At 47.3% G+C, this 24,122-nt stretch overlaps 1 protein-coding gene across 5 annotated transcripts in view; it reads left to right on the plus strand.

Annotated features, from left to right (window-relative positions):
- Nucleotides 1-24,122, plus strand: part of LOC125026693 (nuclear hormone receptor E75-like) — a 273,371-nt gene that overhangs the window by 234,125 nt on the left and 15,124 nt on the right. For 3 of the 5 annotated variants that reach the window (XM_047615303.1, XM_047615304.1, XM_047615307.1), the window contains exons 2-3: nucleotides 9,797-9,885; nucleotides 21,613-21,757. In XM_047615303.1, the coding sequence (XP_047471259.1) occupies nucleotides 9,797-9,885; nucleotides 21,613-21,757 (234 nt within the window). Of the gene's footprint in view, nucleotides 1-1,647; nucleotides 1,932-8,648; nucleotides 9,109-9,796; nucleotides 9,886-21,612; nucleotides 21,758-24,122 lie in introns of those variants that run through there. The other 2 variants (XM_047615305.1, XM_047615306.1) reach the window with 2 other exon arrangements.

The following is a 24,122-nucleotide window of genomic DNA, read 5'->3' on the forward strand; positions in this document are numbered from 1 at the left end:
CTCTCTGCTGTGACTTCGGCGACCTCTTGTGTTTGTTATTTCTTCGCCATTTCCTGTGGTGGCTGCTCAGGCTTTAACTTTCCTTGCTTGTCACTCTTGATTTTGTTTACGGAGTCATCGTTTGCTTTAATTGCTGCTGTCTGTGGGCTTGTAATATAGTTAGATATTAGGAGAGAGAAGTAACACGAAAGTCATCTGCAACCTTTACATGTAATGTAAAATTCTGTTATGACTAAGCCAAAAAGGGGGAAAATAACACTGCAATCACAGAATATGTCCACAATAATGCGAGGCAATAAAGATAAAAATGCGTGGACGTCATCGGCTTTTGAGGGGGCCGAGGGGAGGGGGGAGTAATCCCTGAGTCAAGAGAAGGCTGTGCTGTGATTTTAGTATTGACATATCCGACAGTTTACAGGTCAGGAGGGAGCCAGGGTCATGAACCCAAGAGGCGCGTCAGCAACGTGGAAGGAAAGGGGGAAGGGGTGAGCAGGTGGCATTGCCAGCGCTGATATAAAACTCAAAACAGAAAAAGGGGGAACTGTGCCTTGTCGTCATGCATAGACGTTTTATTAATAGCTTAGTAAACCTCCGGACAGCTGTTAGTTATTATTGTTACCGGAAGGATTTATATTTATCAGTATTGCACAGATGTTGAGAAGAAATTATCTAATTGCGGTTATATATTAGCGTTTTTTGCAATCATCACACTCTGACTTTCTGACTTCTGCTCTACAGATAATGCATACAGGTAATAAATATGTTTCTTCCGTAAATGGAACGCGAAGTCTTGGAATGATCTAGTTTAGTGCCGTCTGTCTGGGGTGAAATGTATGCCATAATCAGAGACTTAATTAACTGGATCTATATTTAGGGCCTGTCCCTAGGATGCCGATACCTGCCTTCTGATCCTTGACATGCGCTCCGTCAGCCTGACCGGAGAGACACCTGGAGTGGAAAAGGGGGAGAGCTGACGCAAGAGGTCATAATGAAGATAGTAAGAGTAGTAAACCTGACTTAAGGAGCCGGTGGCCTCCTGCCCCGGCCCCTTCACGACTCCCAATGCCGCCGTACGAAGGAAAGGGAAACCAACGGGGCAAGGCAGCAGGTGAATGACACACATACACCAATCCGGCACGGTCTGGCGCCCCATGCATACATCCGGGAATTTCGACCTTCGCGTCTATTTCACACACTTTTGTGCTGAAATCTCCGCGGAGGTGGGTGAACCTATATAGGTAACTGACGTGAAGTTGAACGTATAGTCGAATCTTCGTTGATTTCAGACACCATTGTAGGCTTTCGTTGTAGCCACGTTGATAGTCTGGAAAACGATAGAGGCGAAGAAACCCTTTACTTGTGGGGATTTTGAGCCTTAGTACTAGTGCGTTAACTGAGTCAAGTTCGGGCGATGAACTCCTCGTTGACCGTGAACCAATCAGCGATCGTCGGCGGTACCGGGTCTCAGGCTCGATCTCTCTCATTGGTGGATAGCTGCTGTGGAATATTAGCAACCTTACGGCGTCCTGGCGTTGGAGCGAAAGTTGGATGCATGGGTCAAGGCACCACGACGGGACTGTGATGCAGGGGGAACCAGGGGAAGGTGTTCTCATATTATAACTTTCACTGTGAACATGTGTGTTGTCCTGTGCGCTGTGCGGCTCCTGAATGACGAAGGGTAAACAGTGGCTCACTTACTGATAGTTTTCTGGTGTTGGAAAGCGTGCGGGTGACAGTGCCTGGCCCTACAGTTCCGCTTGCACACGGGCTGACCTTAACGTGATTGTGTTATGGACTTAGTGTGCTGAGCATCAAGATTCCCCTCCTGAAGATGATCATAACGGACAAGGATCTGCAATTGCTGCAGACGATGCCGCCTCCGCCCCCTGGAGAGCCGAGCATGCAGGAGCGAGGGGACCATCTCGACTTAGGTAAGGATCGGTAGCTGGTCAGCCATGTCTTGGCGGGTCTGGGAGGGTGACGGCCAGCTTGCTTGAAAAGATTATTCATTGCTGTTGGAAAGGAAAAATCCGGTGTTTGTGATACACCGACTGTGTTGTGGCTCTGCGAATTCCGTTCCCGCTGGCGATGGTGTTGTGCATGCAGTTGAAAAACATTCGCAGCCGTGTTGTCCAATTATAATTCCTTTATATTCCGTAAATTAAGTTATTCAATTTGATATTCTGTCTTTGGAGGAACTACTCTTGTTTATGGAGTTATTGTATTCTAATATTACCCCATTTCAAGATGATATTATAAGTATCTTCTGTACAAAATATTGTAATTAGAGAAGGTATCTTTTGCGAGCTGATGGCGTCGGCGGTGTTGAGTTCCATGTCTTGCAACTCCAGGGGAAGTAGTTGCCACTTTCTGCCTAGGAGCCGTAACATTCTTGTTTCATACTGCATTCTTCGAGCGCTATATATAATCAATGTTAAGAAGTGAACGTGATTTTTCAGCGTGTAGTCACGTCTTGAAAACCGGCAGAGAAAAAAAATGCAAGTGTCTCCTTGACACAACTGGTTCGATCCTGGACATCCCCGGGAGTACTTGCGGACCCCAAGTTCACCTTCAAACTACCAAGTACATTCGATACTCTAAAATAACGATGTCCGGTCGCTGACCTGCAAGGCCACGCAATGCGCAGTAGTTGGCGTTGGAGGGACATTGCAGACGCAACGCGATCATACACATTACGATGGCGAGAACGTTCATTGCTTTGCGCAAGAGCGTCCCACACCGCCCCTGACATGGGATTCGTCAGGGAGGGACAAGTTTACCCTCATGTCATCAAGCTCAATCAATTCGAGGCGGCGGGAGGGACACTACGGCATGCCAGTGCTCCTTTCGGGCGGTGACTGCCATAATTGTTGAGGTGTTAAGGCGGTCGGCTGAGCGTGGCATCCGGGCCTAAGTATATGTTGGTCACGGTCCTGCGAGCCTATGTAAGGAGCCTCCCATACACCTCATGCTCTGGGATACCTCATTTCCTGTGGAGGCCGAGGGAAAGGGAGAGGAGATAGTGAGGGAAGTCACTGTTAATGACCCCTAGCCCGCAGGTACACCGTCCACCCTCACACTCATCATTATCTAATCCACGAGGACAGCGCAACCCATAAATGGATTACTTGGACGGAAGATCTCAGAAGGTTTATGACGGCCAGTATTTTTTTTTATCTTCTTCTTTTTTAAATCGCAGAAAAAGGCTGATTGTGAGATGACAAAGGCGGGTGACCTTGCCGCGGGCGAGTATACCGCGGGGATACTATTTCAGGCTTATGACGATGACGTGGCCCGGGCTTACTTGTGCCTCTTGTCTAACCCCGCTTGTGCCGCATCTCGGATACAAGCGCTAAAGTACGAGGTTCGTTTTTAAGGATTCAGAGAGAACGAATTACAAACATAAAACAACCCTCATACCCCCACTCAAACACAAACACACCACCCCGCATGCAAGTTAACACGAATACGTTCTAAGATTAAATATCATTATTCAGACCGGAACAATATGCCTCCCATAAACATGAAACCCTCTTTCCTCCTTTCACAACAGCTGCTATCCCAAAGCCTTTTACCTCTCACGTGGCAGCGACCCTTCCAGTCCTGAAGAAATACCTCCCTCTATATCCTTAAGTTCGGCATCCCCCCCACCCCCCCGCCTCCACGCCCCCCACCTTCTTCCTCTAGTACAACCACCGTGTTCCTCCCTCCGTGGTCTCCCCCGCTCCAGGCTGTGGTGGGGCGGTAGGAACAAGAGGGAGGGGTGGTTGGGAGGGAGGGGGGAGGGGAGGAGAGCAAATGGAAGGATGTTTGCTCCAGAATTTAGGTTGAAGGACCGGCCTGACCTTGAGAGTCCTGGGCCGAGTCCTTCTGCCTGCCTGGGTCCTGCCGCAGCGCTCTCGCTCCCTCCCGTCCCCCTCCCTCTACTTCACCTCTCGCTGTTACAAACACAGACGCACGTACGCACACACACATGTAAATATCTACACATGGACATACAATCATGGATGAACACAAACTAAAATACACTCATTTACTTACTTTCTCACTTACTCATCACTCACGCTCTCACTCTCACTCAGTTACTTTCTCACTTACTCATCACTCACGCTCTCACTCTCACTTACTCACTCACTCTTTTACCCACTCTTTCACTCATTCACTCACTCTCTCTCACTCTTCCTCACTCTTTCTCACTCTCTCTCTCTCTCTCTCTCTCTCTCTCTCTCTCTCTCTCTCTCTCTCTCTCTCTCTCTCTCTCTCACACACACACACACACACACACACACACACACACACACACACACACACACACACACACACACACACACACACACACACAAGCAGACACGCGTGGGCGTACATACGTACGCGGAAAAGAAATACATAGGAAATACAAACTGTCATTCATTGCATTCTTACAAAAAGAAAAAGAAAGAGCAGTGTCGTAATTATAATACAATTTACCTTCACACGAAAATAAAGCCACATTTTTTCTTCTTCTCGTAAACAAAACATGCGCACAGGTTATACAGTATAACCGCACTGGTAAGTATTAACAGCTGCCAAAGAACTAGCACTCAAAGATGGTGTTGTCAGGCGGGTGGGCATCCTGCATTCCACAGTGCTACAAGCTTCATATCCTGCCTCTCAGATCCGATTTCAATCCCGCCTCCACTTACTCACCCTATCTCTGTTTTTTATTTCTTTCGCACGTATTCTTTTTCCTGATATCGCTATCTTCTTATCTACTTTTGTTATTTTTAGCGGGAGTGGGTCTTTTTATGCTGGGAGGTTACAGCTTCAGGTATTTAATATATTTTATCAGTTTACTTTTACTTTCGTTTTACTTTAGTTTGTTAGTCAAACTGCCCGTCATCGTTCATCTCTCTTCGAGACTTTCTCCTCCGCCTCTCCTCTTCCCCCACGTCACCCCCGCCTCTCTCACCCCCGATGTCCTTTGTATCCTTGACCTTGACGCTCCAAGCTACAGAAATCTGAACACCGGTTTACCGTATAAAGACTTTACCCTAAAGAATGTTATTTTTGATCATGCTCAGACAACCCGGCCTTAAGTGAATGTCTCGCTGGACCCAATTACCTCGACACGTATATCTTGCAAATGGCTCAGAACGAATAAAAAGATAAACAATAATAATGGCGAGGCTTTCAGCTACTTAGAGTGGAAAGGTTCCGATTGTGTCGGGAAAGTTACATCACGAAGAACGAGTTGCAAGTCACAGGAGTCAGGAACTCACGGCAGCAGCCACAAGGGCACCCCATGACGCAACGACGCCCCACAACAGGCTCTCTCGTTACTTGTTCTTTCAGCACCTCTTACTTTCCCTTCTCCGCACGGCCGCGCCGGAATTGGATCGCGTTACTGCATCTTGCTCACGACGAAGGCCATTCATGTCAGGCGGAGAGCGAAGAGAGGGTACAGGCGGATCGGATTTGGTGAAAGGGTAAAAGGACACTTGTAAGAATTTTGTACATCATCCTATAAATCATATTGTCTCTCGCAAGCACAGCATTGATATATTAACAAGAGAAACAGACGCAGCGATGCTGATGCAGGCCGGGGTACCTAAGGCACCCACGCTCAGGACCCCCTAGCAACAAGTGAAGGACAGCACTCATTGGATTCATCATGTCAATGACTTTAATGGCTACATAACTATTAACGTTAGACTGGACCCAAGGTAACTAGAAAAGGTATCTGAGAGGGTGAGAAGCTTAATGACAGACTTTTATGGGCTAAAATGGCATGATCGACTGTATAAGGAAAAGGTCATTACGTGAATTCACGCTCAGGGATCAAGGAAGTGCGTCGGTCTTCTGCCTTAAGAGCCGCGAGGACCAGGCCATGGAGGAGCTCCGTGGCTGGCACAAGTATCCTTAGGCTCGTCGATGACTATTTATTTATACTTCCCCTGGGTGAGTCACCTCCCCCGCGAGAGCAACACCCACTGGGTGCATCAATGCAGCTGGGAACAGAAACATCCGCACCCTAAACAAGCTCAAGTGCATTTAAGCGTGTCAGCGGGCCCCGTGATTGAAGCTGGGCAGCGCGGTCTCAGGTGGCCACCATTGTCATCGTCGGAAGGGTTGACCGCTGCAATTAGATGCGAATTGAAAACACTGGTGAAACGTCCCCAGGGGGAGAAGGGAGGGACAGACCACTCCTTATCGGCGACGTGGGTGAGAGGCGACGTGTCCTCGTGGTTGTGGCGCGTGGTTGAAGGGGCGGGTGTGTGGCAGGGCAGTGCTGTTCCTACCAGGCTGGCTGGCTGGCAAGAGGACGGGCCTTGACGTAGGGCGTTGACCGCGCCCCTGCTGCCTGTGCTGGCGACCTTCATGTGGACCAACAGTCTCAGCACTGTGGTGGGGCTGTTGGCTGGCTGCAAGGGATGATCTTTGGCTGCTGCCCTGGTTTTGGTGAGGCCATTTTTTGTACCTTGTTTTGTCCTTTACATCATGTCAAGGTTAAATACCGGCGGTTTTTGGTGGGATATAAACGATGCGACATTTATTAGTTCCATTAAAAATATACATTACTATCATATATTTCGATTAGTCATACACTGTGACAATTATCTGTAGTTCATTAACTTTTAGGTTTGAGAATTATGCAGAAACCGGGCTCGATGGTGCACACTGCATCGCGCAATATGCGAGGCGTAGTTATTCCCTGGTTTAGCCTTGAACCCGCCACTGACTTTGATGTCCGGGCCAACGCCACCGCCGAAAAGTACTCTTGTCAACTCACATCTCTCCTCGTCCTCCCGGGAAATGAAAGCACAAAAAGATTATGTTCATTTCTAGATCTCATGACGATTTAAAGAATAGTGTTCGTAGATTCATACTTTAATATATGTAGGTCAAGTGACAAAGAGGTTTATATTCACGTAAAGAAAGAAATGGTAACGTGATTACTGAAAGGTATATTGGGTAAGTCCTGCAGAACGAGGGGGAGGGAGGCGGCGCGGAGCAAAATACGGGTGAAGGTTAGGTGTGAGTTGCCACTCACTTCCATGCGGCCCCGGGTCCAGATCCTGCCTTATTATCTTTTAAGATCAAGTCCTAATTTATTCGAAGGAACTCATATCGACGGACATATATATTTAGAACATATCTAGGTATAATTACAGCAATAATGAGATTCAGATATAGCTACTGACGGCTATAAATACGAGGTTATACCTTGACATTGAAAAGACAACATTCTGCCTCACATTTAGGCTCGAGTCCGCCCCATACACGAACCCTACCGCCAGCTTCCTTCTTCCTCATCCTAGCAAGGTCTTTGCAGGGTAAAATGCACTTCCTGGTTAAATCATATCCTGCTGAGAACAAAAAAGATAAGATAGCAATAGTAGAAGTATATAAAGGACACTGTTCGGCTGTCCTCTCTAGCACAGCTTTTACGCAAGTAGGAGAATTTAAAGTGAAGTTTGTTTTCTTCACGGAGTTGCGATCGTGAAAGGTAGTACAATTGCCGGTTACTTTTCTATGTCCACGAGGTTGACCACGTGTAAAAGTGGCGGGCAGGCAGACTCCCTCCCTGAGCCCCACAATGGTAACCACGGAGATTTAAAAAGTGAAAGCAGAGGCGCTGGTGGGCCTCGGGACAGGCTGACCCTCGGTACAAAGTGAGTGTTGAGGGACGTAAGGATAAAATTGTTATATAGGGAATGAGATGAGTACCTGGGCCTTGTCGCTTCTTATGAAGGTATTTCCGTGTATTTCACATTTGGAAGTATTTGGAAACGAGGAATACTTTGGTTGGTATTTTTATTGATCCAATTCGGAGGACTGCATCGATTTTAAAATATAATTGGCTCTGCGGGGAGAACAGAAGGGTGGTGAGGGGATACCAGTTAATGTGGCAATATTGATCTGGTTCTGCCAACAATTTAAAACGAGGAGACGACTGGTCGATATTTTGCGGACCAGGAGGGCAGTAAGGGAGGGAAACAGGTTTATATTCAAAACACACATGAGACGAGAAACAAAGGAAAACATGATTTAAAATCGAATTCGCAGCGTCCTCGACTCTATTGATTTTTTTCTTCTTTGAGAGAATTAGTATGTGAATGTTACTTTGTCGAGAAAGAAACTGCATTTTTTCTTGTGCATTTTCAGTCATCTTTTTCCCACCCGTACTTCGCAAACGAGTATGGTGAAAGGCAAACTCCGGAAATTGTATTATGTGATATGGGAGTGAGAAGCAGGTGGAAGTGGGGGGAGTCGGGATTCGTTTGGGCCTAAGGAGAGGGTCATTGTCCCTCAACGTGACGTCACGGAAGTTGTGACGTCACTGGCCTCAACGAAAGCTGTCAGAGGTGAGTTTGCAGGGATGGAGATTTGCCGTTCTTTAGACACACTATTCCACGTGGGAGCTGATGGTGAGGGTGTGTATGTGCCGAGCTCTTATGTTTATGTGTTCGTACCTCCGTGGTCCTCAGGCTCCGACGTGGCTGCTAGAGCTCCCTGCCCTCCCTCCCCCCCGCCTCAGTGAGTGACTGGCCCCGCTCCCCCCGCCCCCTCTCGCCCGTACGCCGGTCTCCCCCCCCTCCCCCGCCACCCCACACCACAGCTCGTAGTTCCAGCTCCCCGGCCCCGCCACCGCCAACACGCTGCCAGTATAACATCGCCCACTTTCCCGCTCGGTCGTGGCGGCTTGACAGTGAAATCGAGTTTGGTCTCGCGCACGTGTTGACTAACTTTAACGTGCCTGTTTATGGGACGCTGTGAGAGTGGACTTTACTTGGATATATCAATGGTGTTTGTCGTATTTTACCACAGTGATAACATTGTTGAGGAAACATAGTGCCTATAGCACTTGCCTTTTTTCTGGTAACATAGTGACTTATCAGTGTCGAAGCATTGATATCCGAGAAGGATAATGAAGATCGGTGAGAGCATACATATTTGTGTCGGATTTACCATGTGTCAGTGAGAGTTAGTGGTTGTTCCGAGTGTGTCCTGGGATACATTGAAGACCCTCTGGGAGTCTCTTGCGCATACTTGTAACAATGTATTGCGATCAGGATATGTATGAGATTCCGGCGGACTCTCAAGTCTTGGTGGACAAGACTGTGATCGGTGAGTATTCTAATCTCGATAGTGGACGGGATTCGTTGTGTAGACGGACGTTCTTCTTTAATGTTGACTTTCACGAATTCGGAAAATCTTAGATTTAAATGTAAACAATGACTTCGACGAAGGATTAGATGTAAGAGAAGTGATGTGTATGATCTTGGGTATTTCACTTATACACTACTGAAGGGTACTGTGGATATTATTTCTTCTACATTCATATCCAGTGAAAACGCATCACTTTTCACAACAAATAAGGACATTCTTACTTGTTGATCGGCGAGGAAGAAGTCTGCTTTTAAAGTGTTCAATCTCGATGGCCCATCCGCCCTGATGAATGAAGGAGAAAGTTTAGCGAGACTTAGCAGCCTCCCGGCTTTTAAACTTCACTTTTGTTTGTGTGTTGTTTTTTTTTTAATTTACGCGGACGCGGTTATACATTATTTCTTGATTAAACTAACTTCAAATGTAATAGCATTAGTTAACATCATATAATTATTTCGTTTCACTTAATTTGTTTACTTGCCCGTAAGAGGCTAAGCTGCGGAGCTAGTAACACCTGTAGCCCTTTCTCATTATGGTTCCGCTTGCTACCCCTTCTTTCACCCGCTGTCCCCATCGTGCCTTCAAGCACCGCCACCTCTTGCTCCCGAGAATTGCCCTGATAATTAAAATTATATTTTCTCCTCAACAGAGTTTGACGGGACGACTGTGTTGTGCCGAGTGTGTGGAGACAAGGCCTCAGGTTTCCACTATGGCGTACACTCCTGCGAGGGCTGCAAGGTATGTTTCCTGCATTGTTATTCTTTATATATTTTGCTTCTCTGTGTACTACTGTATGGTTGACTTCTTGGCATCTTAATTTGGCTTTCTTTTTGTTTCATTTGTGATTAGATTTCATGGTGTAAGTGTAGCATTATGTTAAGCATGACGTGCATTTGAGAGAGAGAGAGAGAGAGAGAGAGAGAGAGAGAGAGAGAGAGAGAGAGAGAGAGAGAGAGAGAGAGAGAGAGAGAGAGAGAGAGAGAGAGAGAGAGAGAGAGCTTCCTCAACTCTCCCCTTGCCCAACCAACCAGCAACACTCTCGAAAATAGACCAAGCAACTGCTGAGAACCTCCCCTCCCTCACGCCCCTCCTCTCCCCTTGAACATAAACCCGGCTGAGGGGACAACGACCCAACCTGAGACCGCCCACCTTCCCCTCTCTTCTCTTCTCTTCTCTCTCTCTCTCTCTCTCTCTCTCTCTCTCTCTCTCTCTCTCTCTCTCTCTCTCTCTCTCTCTCTCTCTCTCTCTCTCTCTCTCTCTCTCTCTCTTTTTCTCTCCCTTGCTTATTCTATCCTTTTCATTATTTCGTTGTCTCGGACCACACTTTTATTTCTCTTTGTGCAACCGTTTTCTTTGGAATAAGTTTTCTCTGTGAAGAAATGCGGGTTGTTTTCCTTGTTTCTTATCGCCTTTTTTCTGAATGCATTGTTTGCATGCAGCTGACAGTCAGCATATATGTTTTATTTTTTTTAAAGCACATTCTTGCATGGTCTTGCTTCATGCTCAGGTTTAAGCGTCGTCTTCATATTCTTCCACCCCGCACGTAATGGGCGCTTGAGGGTAAGTCATTGCATTGATGAGCAGAGACGTTGCGAGACGCTGTTTATTCGAGGGTGTTTGTAGGTACGGCGTGCTTTCGGACTCCTGCAACTGATACAGAGCATTTCGACATGACCCAATATTCCTACTGACCTTTCGATGCGTCCACCGGCCTGACGCACGCGAGGCCACGCCTGGTCAATGGCCTCTGCATGGGCATGCATGACGTATCGGATATTGACAAGGTTCTCTGTGCCAGTGGCAAGGAAAAAATGGCACACAGGCGATAAGACGATAATTAGGCTGCAACCTCAAATAAAGAATGCAAAGAAGATAGGAAAGACAAAGTCATGCAGCCAGCGCATTCACAGAAGGCAGACAGAGAGGGGCGACTGGTTTCTGCCGCGTCTTCGATAACCTCTAGAGCGTCTTCGCAGTCGTCGAGGTGGAGAGGCGGCGGGAGAGTGATCGTGAGCTAAATATTGAGCCCAGATGGTCGTCGGGTTAGTGACCTTGTCCATATCGCGGAGGAGACCTCGCCAACTTGGACGGCGGCGCGATGCAGGAGGAGGAGGAGGAGGAGGAGGAGGAGGAGGAGGAGGAGGAGGAGGAGGAGGAGGAGGAGGAGGAGGAGGAGGAGGAGGAGGAGGAGGAGGAGGAGGATGATGGGGTAAGGGGAGGAGGAGGGGAAGGAGAGGGAGGCATGGATCCCTTCCCCTCCTGCAGAAGATGGGCGAGAGGAGAAGGGATGCTTTAAGACACATCCCCCAATGGCATGCAAAGATATTTTGAAGAGAGACGCTAGTCGTGATTACTCTAATAAGAATAGTCTCTGCATGGCATGGCCACTGCAGGTGCCGTGGTTGATGGGACGTGAGTTTTGCATCCCCCTCCTATCCTCCGCCTCTGTATCTTTTCCTCCCTGTGTGTGCAACATAGAAGGTCAAAAGGTCAGAAAAGACTGTGCGTATATATATAACTCTGCTGGGACGTAACACACTAGGCGCGTGATGTGAATGTTAATTTCCAAAATGTGACGTGGGAGCGAAGATCCTCGTAGCGCATGTCACGGCCGCTCACGTGAGGGATTTCTTACCGTGAGATATACATGCGATTTCGTCTTAAGGTCGCGCACAAGCAACTAAGATTCGCCACTGTGTATTGGACACGTACTCCGGCGTCGTCGCTTGGCCCTGCAGCGGAAGCCCTCACAAAGCCCCCACGACTCCACTCGCTATAGTCACCTCCACACGTCACTCACTCTAGATATGTCATTCGCAGTCCTTACTTGACGTCCCCATAACTTCAACGGTCACGAGGCCTTTTGCCTTGGAAAGCGAGAAAAAAATAACTAGTGACCTCACTACCCACGCCATCACATGTTCCCCCTCCCCCCCTTACCCTTAGTATACTGACCTTGTAGAAAATACTAATAGCACGTCTGGCTTGCCAAGAGATGTGTTGGCAGGCGCAAGGAGGTGGTGATGGGGAGGGGGAGGCGAGAGAGAGAGAAAAAAAGGTGAAGGAAGATTTTTCCGAGCTATTCCGACGTCTTCGGCCATTGACAGGTTCGTCCTGGAGGTCCTGCGACACCTGTAAGCGACGTTTTGCTTCCCATAATGGCGTATGCGATGAGAATGGCGTGATAGCATGGCCGGGGGGTAAGAGGCTAGTTTTTATTGCCTAATTCGTACTGCTCGGACAGGGAGCGCTGGTGTCATTGTCCTTGCGCCTTGTTGCCGCGCGTTGCTTTTGCTCCTGTTGAAAACTCACGTTGTCATACCTGGCCGGGTTCACATTCACTCGCCGAAGGACAGTAGGCTCAACTTGTCCGAGCTGATGTCCCTGTGAACGCACGTCTAATTCCTTTCACATATTTACGACGAAGGCCGTCGACATCGACAACAGTCTGAAGGTTATTAGGACAATCCCCTCTCCTGCGTTACCTTGAACTCTGGGAAGTAATTTCATTTTGAGCCCTACGGACGGGCAGCATAGAGCTCAGAGCGCCAAGGTCAGACTGCGGCGGACGGTTGATTACATCGCCCACGAATATTTAATCGTAGATGTCATCCTCGCACGTTCCATGATGTCAGTGACATCATTGTCGCCAGGCACTTCTGCTAGAGTTAACAGTATACCAAATTTTAGCTCGCAAACTATGCGAAAATCTGGCTTATTCTTTTTAGTACTGTGTATGAGCGCGTCGCTGGGTGAAACCGACAAGCAAATAATGTCACATCCTGCCATACTTTTGATGATCACAAGCAAATGTCAGTATGATGGGTCTGTTTGATATACGTTCTCACGGTCATGATCTATGTCGTTTACGTAATCGGATTAGAAGGTTCACGCGACGCGACGTAATTGACGGCCATTCTGCATGGTCTGAGAGTGCGATGGTATTCCGAGGCCAAACTCCACGGACACTCCGCGCCAGGTTTCACATGTTGCCTTTCGATCCCATCTTCCAATAGTAGAAATCGGGGGTGACTATTGTAATAATATTTAAAGCCGCTACGAAATAATTATTCTGAAACTGTAACTTTTGAATTCTAGCAGACGTTCTACTATGATGAAAACGCACATATGTATACATTTGTGTGTTTTAATCTATGCGTAAACAAAAACATAGATAAAAAAATATGGTGGGGGTAGAGGAAGGGAGGGCAGAGCGAGAGAAAGAAGGAATGAGAGAGAGTTCCCGAAGCGCGACCACGGTGTGGGGGCGTCTTGAGACCTGACTCTTTACTTTCACTTTCCCGTCTCGAGACAACAAGAGTGACAGGGGCGACACAACGGGAATACTCAATACCTCATACACTTAAGACGGATGGTTGAGGCTCGTTCGAAAGGCAAACATTAGAAGCCAAAGACAAGAATGCGCCACAAGGAAAAGGTCTGATTATATCAACGTAAATTAATTCTTAGCTTGTCGCAGAATAAAAGATCCACGTGTCGCTATTAGGGCTGTTAAATAGTTGCTGCAGCGACGCTAGCATTTTGCCAGGCACAGATGCGTTATCAAATACAATGCTGGGGAAAATAGTATCAACCTGTAACTAATTCCCAGTAGTTTTTTTAATCTCTAATGCATATCCATAAAAGAAGGGAAATCTAAAATCGTAACTCAGAAGGTTTCAGAAAGCTGTGTCTCATGTTGCCGTGAAAGCAGAAGCAAGCAGCAGGAGGGTGTAGTATCGCATGTCATGTGGTGGTTATTGTCACTATGGGGCCGGCAGGCTGAGGGTCACCCGGGGACAACTAACTCTGACACAGTTACACATATCGAACTTTCCGGGGGCACCGACCTCGCCCAGCCCGGCCCTCCGTCCGCCCTTTGCGTGCGAGGCATTGGACCGGGCTTGGGGAGTGAATATATATAATACTGTATGTTTATGTATATACATCTAGATCAATATATATATCTATATCTATCTATCTGTCTCTCTATATCTATATCTGTATATATCTATCTGTCTCTCTATATCAATATCTATATCTATCTATCTGTCTCTCTATCTATATCTGTCTATCTATATCTGTCTATCTATATGTCTGTCTATCTATCTATCTATTTATCTATATATATATATATACATACATATACATATACATATACATGTACATATACATATACAGAGGAGGAAAGAGATATAAATTTGAGACAATTGATTGAAATCTAAACGCAATACCCATTAACAGGAAAGTTACATGATGAGCAAAAGTGAGGGTAAGAAGTAATGAAAGTGGTTACATCTAAGGTCACCGCGAGCCTAATATTTGCAAACATTTGCACACACGCACGCGTGTGCGTGTGCGTGCGCTCGCCTATACACATACATGCATAAAGAGAGAGAGAGAGAGAGAGAGAGAGAGAGAGAGAGAGAGAGAGAGAGAGAGAGAGAGAGAGAGAGAGAGAGAGAGAGAGAGAGAGAGAGAGAGAGAGAGAAAGGGAGAGGAAGGGGCGTGCGTGCTGTATGTATCTATAATCGTTTGGAAACATATGCCTGAGCAGTGAAACTTTCACTACTATTACTACACACTCGTGAAAATATTGATGCACGTCTACCTGAGTTTTACCTGTTTTAATGATTAGGCAAAAGCTACGATAAAACAACAGTAGTGTTAGCATTACTATTTTTCTCCCAAATATACATGAGCTATATTTTTTTAGTTCATTGATCTAGATTCGCAGCGTAATCACTATCGTTTGTATCACACGCTTTGTTACTCATCACGTGAGCTCTCTCGGTCAATGAACCCTCGACGAAAGTGCATCAGAGAAAATGGGAACTCTGGGCTCAGGTTGTGACGTCACGGAGAGGGAGGACTCAACAAACGTTTGCGCACACTTTGAATTGTAGGTTTTCGCTTATAGTTCTTTGACTTTATACATTTATTTATCTTTAAAGCTTATATCTCATTGATGTTAAATTAGATAAACTATATCTAAAGGATTTACAATGATTTTAATCAATATTAGATTAAAAAAACGTTTTTTGAGAAAATCGACAAAGAAAACAGTGTTTTAGGGGATACTGAATCATTTGGTAGACCGCTGATACAAAACTCAAGAATATTGATAGATATAACAATTTATTACATTATTTATAAAGCATTTATGTAAGTCATAAAATTAAAACTTAGATCACTCTCGCGCTTAGATTGGTAGCCCTGCAGGCGGGGAGTATCAGCTGGTGTGCGTGATTTCCTCGGGAAAGGTGGCACGCCTGGCGAGAGGTGAATGAACTGTAGTAACCTTAGCATAGTATTTAGGATATTGGGCCCTCGCTAACCCTCGGTGAGTAATAGTAATTTAGGTCACCGAAACACTTTGTCCACGCCGATTGTTAGATAAAACTTACTTCATTGCTGCAATTAAACGATGTTTAGCGTAATTACAATCAAGTATTGATCTTTTCACGGTCGTTGCGGTTTAATGACTGGCATATTTTCAATCAAGAAATAATTTTTTCCTCTATTTAAAGCTCGAGCGCAGAATAGATTCTTACTGGATTAGATCCCTACTCAAGGCAAACCTGTTTTATTCAGCGCGTAAATGTTGCACCAAGACAAATAGTTCACCACGTGCTTACTTACTCCAGCACACACACACACACACACACACACACACACACACACACACACACACACACACACACACACACACACACACACACACACACACACACACACATCACGCAACATGTCTTACCTAAGAAAACAATATTCCCCCAACTCCACACCTTCAGACACGCAGATACACACAAACGCACACGCCAGAGATTCACGTTCACCCGATGTCTTCATTTCACCGTCGCCGCCGCCGCACCCCATGACACCAGCGCCGCGGCCGTGACTCTTTTTACTACAACTTTCGGTGATGGCGGGTTCGTGCGGAGGACGGAGAGGGGGGTGGGGGGCGGTCGGGATGGAGATGGAGGGGAGGGGAAATCTTTTCGTGTAGTTTGGTTTCTTCGCGGTTGAGGAAAGACGACGCTAATCGCATACGTGTAGAGCCAGTGCATACGTATAGAGCCAGCGCATACGAAAGCTATAACAGGGAGATGAGAGAGCACGAAGGGCGTGGGGATAGGAAGACAAGATGATGTATGGGAGACGGAATCGAAGATGGGGAGGGGGGGGGAGGACTCTCCTGGTCCGTAGCCATAAATTTTTTTCCCCTCTATTATGGCTGCGTACCCTACGACCCAGAGATGTGCCTCTGTGCCTTAGACATGTAAAAATAAGTGTTAAAGGGAGGGGGGAGAGACAGCTGTACATGGACTCCCTTCCGTCGGGACAATGGGAGGACGTTCTCTTGTGTGGAGGCAAGGGATCGAGGGACGGAAAGTAGGGAGGAGGAGGCTTTGCTTTTCCCTTCTTTTATGAAATGCTTTGCGTCTCTCTCTCTCTCTCTCTCTCTCTCTCTCTCTCTCTCTCTCTCTCTCTCTCTCTCTCTCTCTCTCTCTCTCTCTCTCGCTGCCTTTCTCTTTCTGCCTCTCTCCCTCTCACTTTTCATGTATGTCTGTATTTGAATTCTAATTACGACGGGCTAATGTTTATCTCGACGTAAGAAAAATGCCCCAGATTCATTTGAAATTACGTGATAACATTTCTTTTTATAAGCTTTCTGATACCGCACCGCGGCGTGACCTACTCTCATATCTAATCGTCGCTGCAGGTCGCTGAACTCTTGTCAGGACGAATGCATACCTTCCCCTCACCCCCCGGGCCACCCAACCCGGGCCAGCCTCCCGTGTGATATTCTCAATTCACCCCAATTTATGATCGACGCCCAAATATTTCGGGTGCAGAACCTGTGTGACCTGTAGTAGATCTGTGGTCCTAGTCCTACTCAAGTCAGGGGAAGGGGGGGGGGGGGGTGTCTGATCCCAAGTCGCCTGGCAGGTCCTATAGGATATGGTTACTGAGCGATAAGATCGCATTCGCTCTCTATCCTTTTTTCTCTCTCTTAACCAAAACACACACACACACACACACACACACACACACACACACACACACACACACACACACACACACACACACACACACACACACACACAAACACACACACATATATAAAAATACAGTAATATATATATATATATATATATATATATATATATATATATTCTCTTTTCATGCCCCTTTCCTTTTCCTGCATTTAGTGACGTGTCTTTTTATATTAGCAATTTATACCTGTAAACACACGGACACGCGTACGAACACTCTCCCTCCACACACGTCGTTACGCATTGGGACACACTTTCGCTCTCACCGACGCTGAGCTGGAGGTACAAAACGATGTTTTCGCCCGAATCAAGTTTTTTCAGCTTAAGGAAAACAAAATCCCGAGTTCCCGACGCGGAATTAAAAGGCTGCGCTCAAACAAAAGAAGGACATGATGAACAGAAAAAAGGAACAGAAAGAAATAGCGCTTGTATCCCCCGTAAATTCGTCCACGGAGGAGGGCTCGGCCGGATGGCGACCTCCCCCCCTCCGCCCGCTCCACACCGCCCGGGCCAAGGGGAGAGAAGGGGTGAGTGACCGAGAAGTAGGTCATGCCGCCAGGGTGCCAGGGCCGTCATGGGGAGGGGGGATAGGGGGAGGCGGAGGCGGAGGGGATATATGATATTTTTTCTTTGCTCGTTTCGGAGAAATGGGAGCTCTGAATTCGGGCATTTGCTTCGTTTGGGGTTTGGTTTTGTGGTTTTTGAGTGGTTGAGCTCAGAGCAGAAGGGAGCAGGGGATTAAAAAGGGGCGTCCGTAGGGAGAGAAAGGGTGAGGGGAAGTGCGATGGGGTTAGGAAGGATTAGCGAGTGTAGGGGAGAAACTTATTTTAAGAGGGAAGGGGAAAACAAGGGCGGCGGGTGTAGGTGTCTGTACGTTTGTGTGTGCGAACGTGGAGAGAGGGGGGGGGGGGGGGGAGGTGATTTCGCCGTGGTTAGGTGGTTGTACAAGGATCTCACTTTCAGTCGGCTTTGTTGCCCAGTTGCGTCATGATGCAATGTTTTCCACGTCGCTGCTACCAGATCTTTGTCACTTTTCTATGCGAAGTCAGAACAGGGAGACAGAAAGAGAATATATTGAGTGTTATTTTTACACATTCTTTTAACCTCATCCGCCACATTTTCTTCCTCACATATTCTTGGACACACACCTTCCTTTCGGCACAAAAAACCGACGCGAGGGCCAGTAGGGAAGGAGGCGAAGGCAAAGGACGAGGGGAGGGAGGGGCAAGAAGGGTAACAGACAGTCCAGGTGGGAAATACCAAGCGAGTGTCCCAGTCGTTGCCCTTCCGCAGCCACTCCTCGGGAAACACCGCCATTCTTTCCGACATAACTAACGGAATTTTTATAATGTTTCTTTTACACGACCAAATTGGTAAGGGGGCAATTACGGCGATATCCGGTCGTTTCGGGAAAAGAAGAATGTTCTTTGCCGACGCAGGTAACTCCCAAAGGTTATTTTGGATGCAGTTTTAAGAGCTTTGGGAGTAGGCCTATAAATGCACATCCGCTGCTTTTTCCTATTGGTGCTTATGCCGTTAGACTCTAATTTTCAGTAGCACAAATAATAACCGCGAGGATTTATCCTTTGTATTCCTCTCACGAAAAGAGGCGTGGGTAGTCATCCTTTGTAGAGGATACTGACCCCGGACAATGATAGCACGGGGTCGGGCTAAATACGGAGTATTGACGAAATTCATGTCCGACTTGGATTGTGAAAATTAAACAGTTGTGGCGATATGGAAAACTGTTTAGATGTGTGGCAATTGTGACATGCGTGTTTCATGCGCCTGGCAAGAGTGAGTTTTTGAGGTCGTGTTTATCCAGCGCAAGGATGGGAGGGCAATGACCCTCCCAGCCCGACGAGAAGCTTATCGATCATTGATCCAAGGCCAGTCTGGTCCAGGAGCGCTGACCCGTTCCTGACCTCGCTGACCGGGCCGAGTAGACTCATATACTACTACTCACAGAAATGTCCACACACACACACACACACACACACACACACACACACACACACACACACACACACACACACACACACACACACACACACACACCTAAACATACACATACACACACATATTTGTCTCTTAACCAACTTCCACTTTCTCTTCCCTTTCGTTCACTTATTCTTTCATGCATCCAGTTTTGCAAATCCGGTTTTGGTGAAGATGAGAGAGAGAGAGAGAGAGAGAGAGAGAGAGAGAGAGAGAGAGAGAGAGAGAGAGAGAGAGAGAGAGAGAGAGAGAGAGAGAGAGAGAGAAAGGGTATTGCTCTAACGTATTTGTTTACTTCTAAAAATTAAATTCAATGACGAGTTCATGGACCCGTGACGTCTTAGATAAGATAAGTTTTAATTTAGGCCACGATTAAGGATATTCCGGTCGCCTTGAAAAAAAAGTTGTTATTTGTACACATTTTAAAGCAAGTACTGATAAGGTTAATTGAGTAAAGGACAACGACCCTTGGGTAATTCTAGTTCACTTTGCGCATTCCTTAAAAGAAAACAAGCAAATGATCAAGCAAGGCAAGGCTGATTCACGCAAGCCCCGGAAAGATAAAGTATCTGTATATCTGTATGCACGGATATCTGAATGCGCGCATTTGAGTGTATTCCGACGTGTGAGTACGTTGACCCAGGAACACGTGAGTCAGTGTTGTGAAGTGCCCGTAACAGCTTCCACGCACCCCTTCCTGTTAGCGTACTACCATCGTCTCAGCCAATCACAGCCTCCCTCGTGCCCTGCCACTACGGGTGGGCGGGGCTTGTTTCGCCAGGTAAATTTGGGTTGGCATGGACGCATCACGCGTCACCCCTTCTCATCTCTGTGGTTTCGTAAACGCTGCGAGTATCAATGGATTCTAGGAAGTTCAAAATACGAAAAAATACAAAATGAAAAATGAAAGATTATAACAAAAAGAAAAAGAGAAAAAACGTATAGAAAATGGGAAGTCCAATGACGTAGGAAGCAGATGTACAGTTTGAGGAAAAGAGGAGGCAGGAAGGAAAGAGGCAGGGCAGTGACCCTAGATGGTTCAGGCTGGTATTAATAACGGCAGGTGTCTTACTCGCCTCTTCATGGTCACTGCTCCCTTCCCCATACGTCTGTAAGCCGGAAATGCCAGCACATAATTACACCTGGAGATCGCCTTGTCGGGCCGGTTTCAAGGGGGTGCGGATGAGGGAGGAGCTACTCTTCACAGGACCGGGAGACAAAAAATATGAAAGAAGTCTTAACGTCTTTTGTATGGAGATGATGTTTTTAAAATCCCAAATGAAGATATTTCAAGATCCATGATTTTTTAAAAAGAATTTCATGGTTTTCGGAGAATGGATTGGGAAGTAAGGATTCGCAGGCCATTCACATCCCACGGGAGAGGTTCCCGAACTGCAAGCTCCACCAGGCTCCTCCGGCGACTTCCTGGTGGCGATGCGCGGCCGGAGGCAAGGCGTCCTTACGGTACCAAGCGTGAGCGCGGCTCCTCCCTCGGCCACGGCATGACGGGAGGAGATGGAGGGCTGGGGGAAGAGTGGAGGAAAGGAAACGAAGAAAATACGAGAAAACAATTAAATCCGATGGTTAATGAATTTCTTAATGATTGCCTATTTTATTCTACGGTCATTGTATATAGTCGGGTGAAATACATCTTGGGATGATGATTTTAGGATGAGTCAAATGTTCTCCAGTGTTTACACTCGCTTGACTGACGCGGCAATGCCACGTCATGCAACATCCCGCCTTCTTGCACTCTCCCGTCATCTCTATATTACTTCGCATCTTCTAGCACTTCTCTTGCCTTTATAGTTCTCTCTTTCTTCAGCCACACCGAAATTCGTCTCCTCTCTCTTTCCAACCCTTTCGCGTTCGCGTTGCCTCCGCGGAGTTCCCGTTGCGGCCGAGCTGCTCGAGTGCGTCATAGTTTTCTTGGAAAGAGTTTCCAGTCCGGGGAAGCCGAGTAGCCGTAGTCTCAAGTTCACGGTCAAGCCGCCTACACCTCGAGCGCGCCAGCCGGTTCGCTATTTCCAGGAGGAAACTGTGACGAAGGCCCCTTGCTTCATAAATACCTTTGGCGGTTCTTCCTTAATCTTTGTCTCCCGAAGTGCTCTGCTCCGTTCAGACCTTGAAGACCCGAGGAGTTGCTCGTTGTGTCCGGAAAGTGTCGCTAGAGGGGAGTTGCACGGTGATGAAAGTGTTATAAAAGTCGTGACGGTGATTGTGTGTACCGACGTTATTGCGAGGATAACGCTGGAGACGCCTTGTGACCGCAGTCGAGGATTTTACTTGCCCGAAGGTAGACCTCTAGTGAATGTGCTCGATATCAGTTTTAGGAATAGAGAAGGAAGTCCTCTTTCACAGAACAAGACATGTGGCGATCTAACGTTTTTTCTTTGTCTCTTTTCAGGGATTCTTCCGTCGCAGCATCCAGCAGAAGATCCAGTACCGCCCCTGCACTAAAAACCAGCAGTGCTCCATCCTTCGCATCAACAGGAACCGATGCCAGTACTGCAGGCTCAAGAAGTGCATCGCTGTGGGCATGTCGAGGGATGGTGAGTGTCAAAAGAATTTTTGTGGATTTCATATCATTATCATTCACTCTCATCTACATTTAAGGTGTAGTTTTGCATATAGTATGTCTCTCTCTTACTATATATATATATATATATATATATATATATATATGTATGTATTTATCTCTCTATTTAGTTTTATATTTTTCTTTTGCTCCTTCTCTCTTTATCGCTGAAACGTAGCTGGTGCGTTGTCCCTCGGGAGGTCCGGGACCTCCGTTACTCGTAGGTCATGACGGTTGAGCATCAGCGGGGATGGGATGGCATCGAACTAGGGCACGAGAGGGCATGAGGGAGGGGGAGGGTGGAAAGGAGGGTAGAGTATGACTTCTAGACTGAGAGGGAGTAGACAGTTAATCAACACAAGGCGATACATTGCGATTAAGATTTTGGTTTAGGATGCAAAATATGATATTGGAAAGAAGACATGATACTCTTCAGATTGGTCACGGTGAACAATAGATCATATTCTTGGAATTTAAACCGCGCAAGGCGCCTGCCTCGGCTAATTTGATCAAGTAGGAACATAATCATCCTCTAATAAAAACAGACGCGTCATGAACACATGAGAGGGAGTGGGAGGCGTAAAGCCGGGCGTGGAATGGGCGGCTGATATTGAGGGCGAGGCAACCCTGTGCGAGATCATGTGTGGTGGTGACCGTGGGCGGGGTGGCGGGGACGCCCTAGGCTACGACGCCCGCTGCCCCGTGCCCGGGTGACCCCGGCTCTGTCGCCCTCCTCGCTCCTCCCGTGCAGATCCTCACCTTTGTTCTGGTCACTCATTTCTTTTCTCACACGTGGCCTATATTCGCGAGGCTGAGCAAACCAAGAATTAAATACAAGTCATATGCACAATGATGTAGGGTCATCCTTTGATAAGTGAGGCTTCTCCGCTATTTAATTTGTTCCGTAGCAGAAAGGATATCAATGAACGAAAGTCGCGAGTGAGTCCCGAGTTTCGCCATAGTAAATAAAAGACGGGGAAACCACACAAACTCTTCGTGGATGCGAGTATCACGAGATTCCTCACACGTGCTGGGGACAGGAGGGATATACTTTAAAGATCTGTCTCAGGTCAACTATGCTCGAGTGCCAAATTCTGATGGAAGGGGGGTTTGCCATAGCCACCCCGGTGCCATCTTTATGAGCTGCGAAGAACGTGTGCCAGATTCTTCTCTGGTGGTTATCGTATTGCCTGACTCGGAAAAGAGTGCCAGGTTTGCCCCAGATAACGGGACGGCACGCGACCACCAGAGGATATGTGGCAACGCCGCGGGGTGAACGACCCAGGCGTGACGTCACAGTGCAGAATGATGGGGAACAGTACACAACGGGATAAAGGGATGAGAGCGCTGTGCCTGATAATTATGACCTACTATATTGGCGGAAATGATAAGATAAAATGCAGGTGGGTCAAATGAAAGCCTTGTATAAAAAGCAGGGACTCTATTAGTTGAATGAAAGCAGCATACGATGATTATTATTACTATAGTAACACCAGATCCCCATCGAGGTATCCAACGCGCTCCAAATAAAGCTGATGACCTATACAACCCAGCAATCGTGTTTGTATTCTGCTTTTGTTCTCCGCCTCACCGCAGTTGATGGCCAGAGCTCGTGAATTCGTGTTTGGGAATCCCGTTCTCGAAGGTTCTCATGGCCCACATCTAAAGCAAGCAAGCAAGCAGGCAGGCAGACACCTGAACGGGAATGAGTGATGCTGTGAGGAGGAGGTGGAGAGGGGGGGGGGGGGCGAAGAGGGCCCAAGATGGGAAGGGGAAGGGAAGGGGAGGGGAAAGAGGAGGGGGAGGGGGAGGGGTCATGGTGGCCCAACATAACGGGCGCGGCCACAGCATCCACACTCCGCTTTATTGCATCGCGTCACACCCTCTTCGCCGAGCCACGGTTCCCACGGGGGTTCAGCTGAGAGAGAGAGAGAGAGAGAGAGAGAGAGAGAGAGAGAGAGAGAGAGAGAGAGAGAGAGAGAGAGAGAGAGAGAGAGAGAGAGAGATATGGCTGGATGGATGGATGGAGGGAAGAACAGAGAAATAAGAATGAATTTCGGCAATTGAACAGGGGAAGGCGGAGGGCAAGAGCAACGGGGCATTCCAGGAAAGGGAGGGGGCGAGCTGGCATGTCAGTGGCCGTCTTTGACCTGAAGATGCTCTGTGCTTAAGACATTCACATTCATGCACATGCACGGCCAAAGCGTATGCAAAAGCTTTACACATTTACGCATGTAAGACAAGCAGAGGAACACACACACACACACACACACACACACACACACACACACACACACACACACACACACACACACACACACACACACACACACACACAC

This window comes from Penaeus chinensis, chromosome 6, assembly GCF_019202785.1.
Source record: "Penaeus chinensis breed Huanghai No. 1 chromosome 6, ASM1920278v2, whole genome shotgun sequence".
In the NCBI taxonomy this organism is placed as follows: domain Eukaryota; kingdom Metazoa; phylum Arthropoda; class Malacostraca; order Decapoda; family Penaeidae; genus Penaeus; species Penaeus chinensis.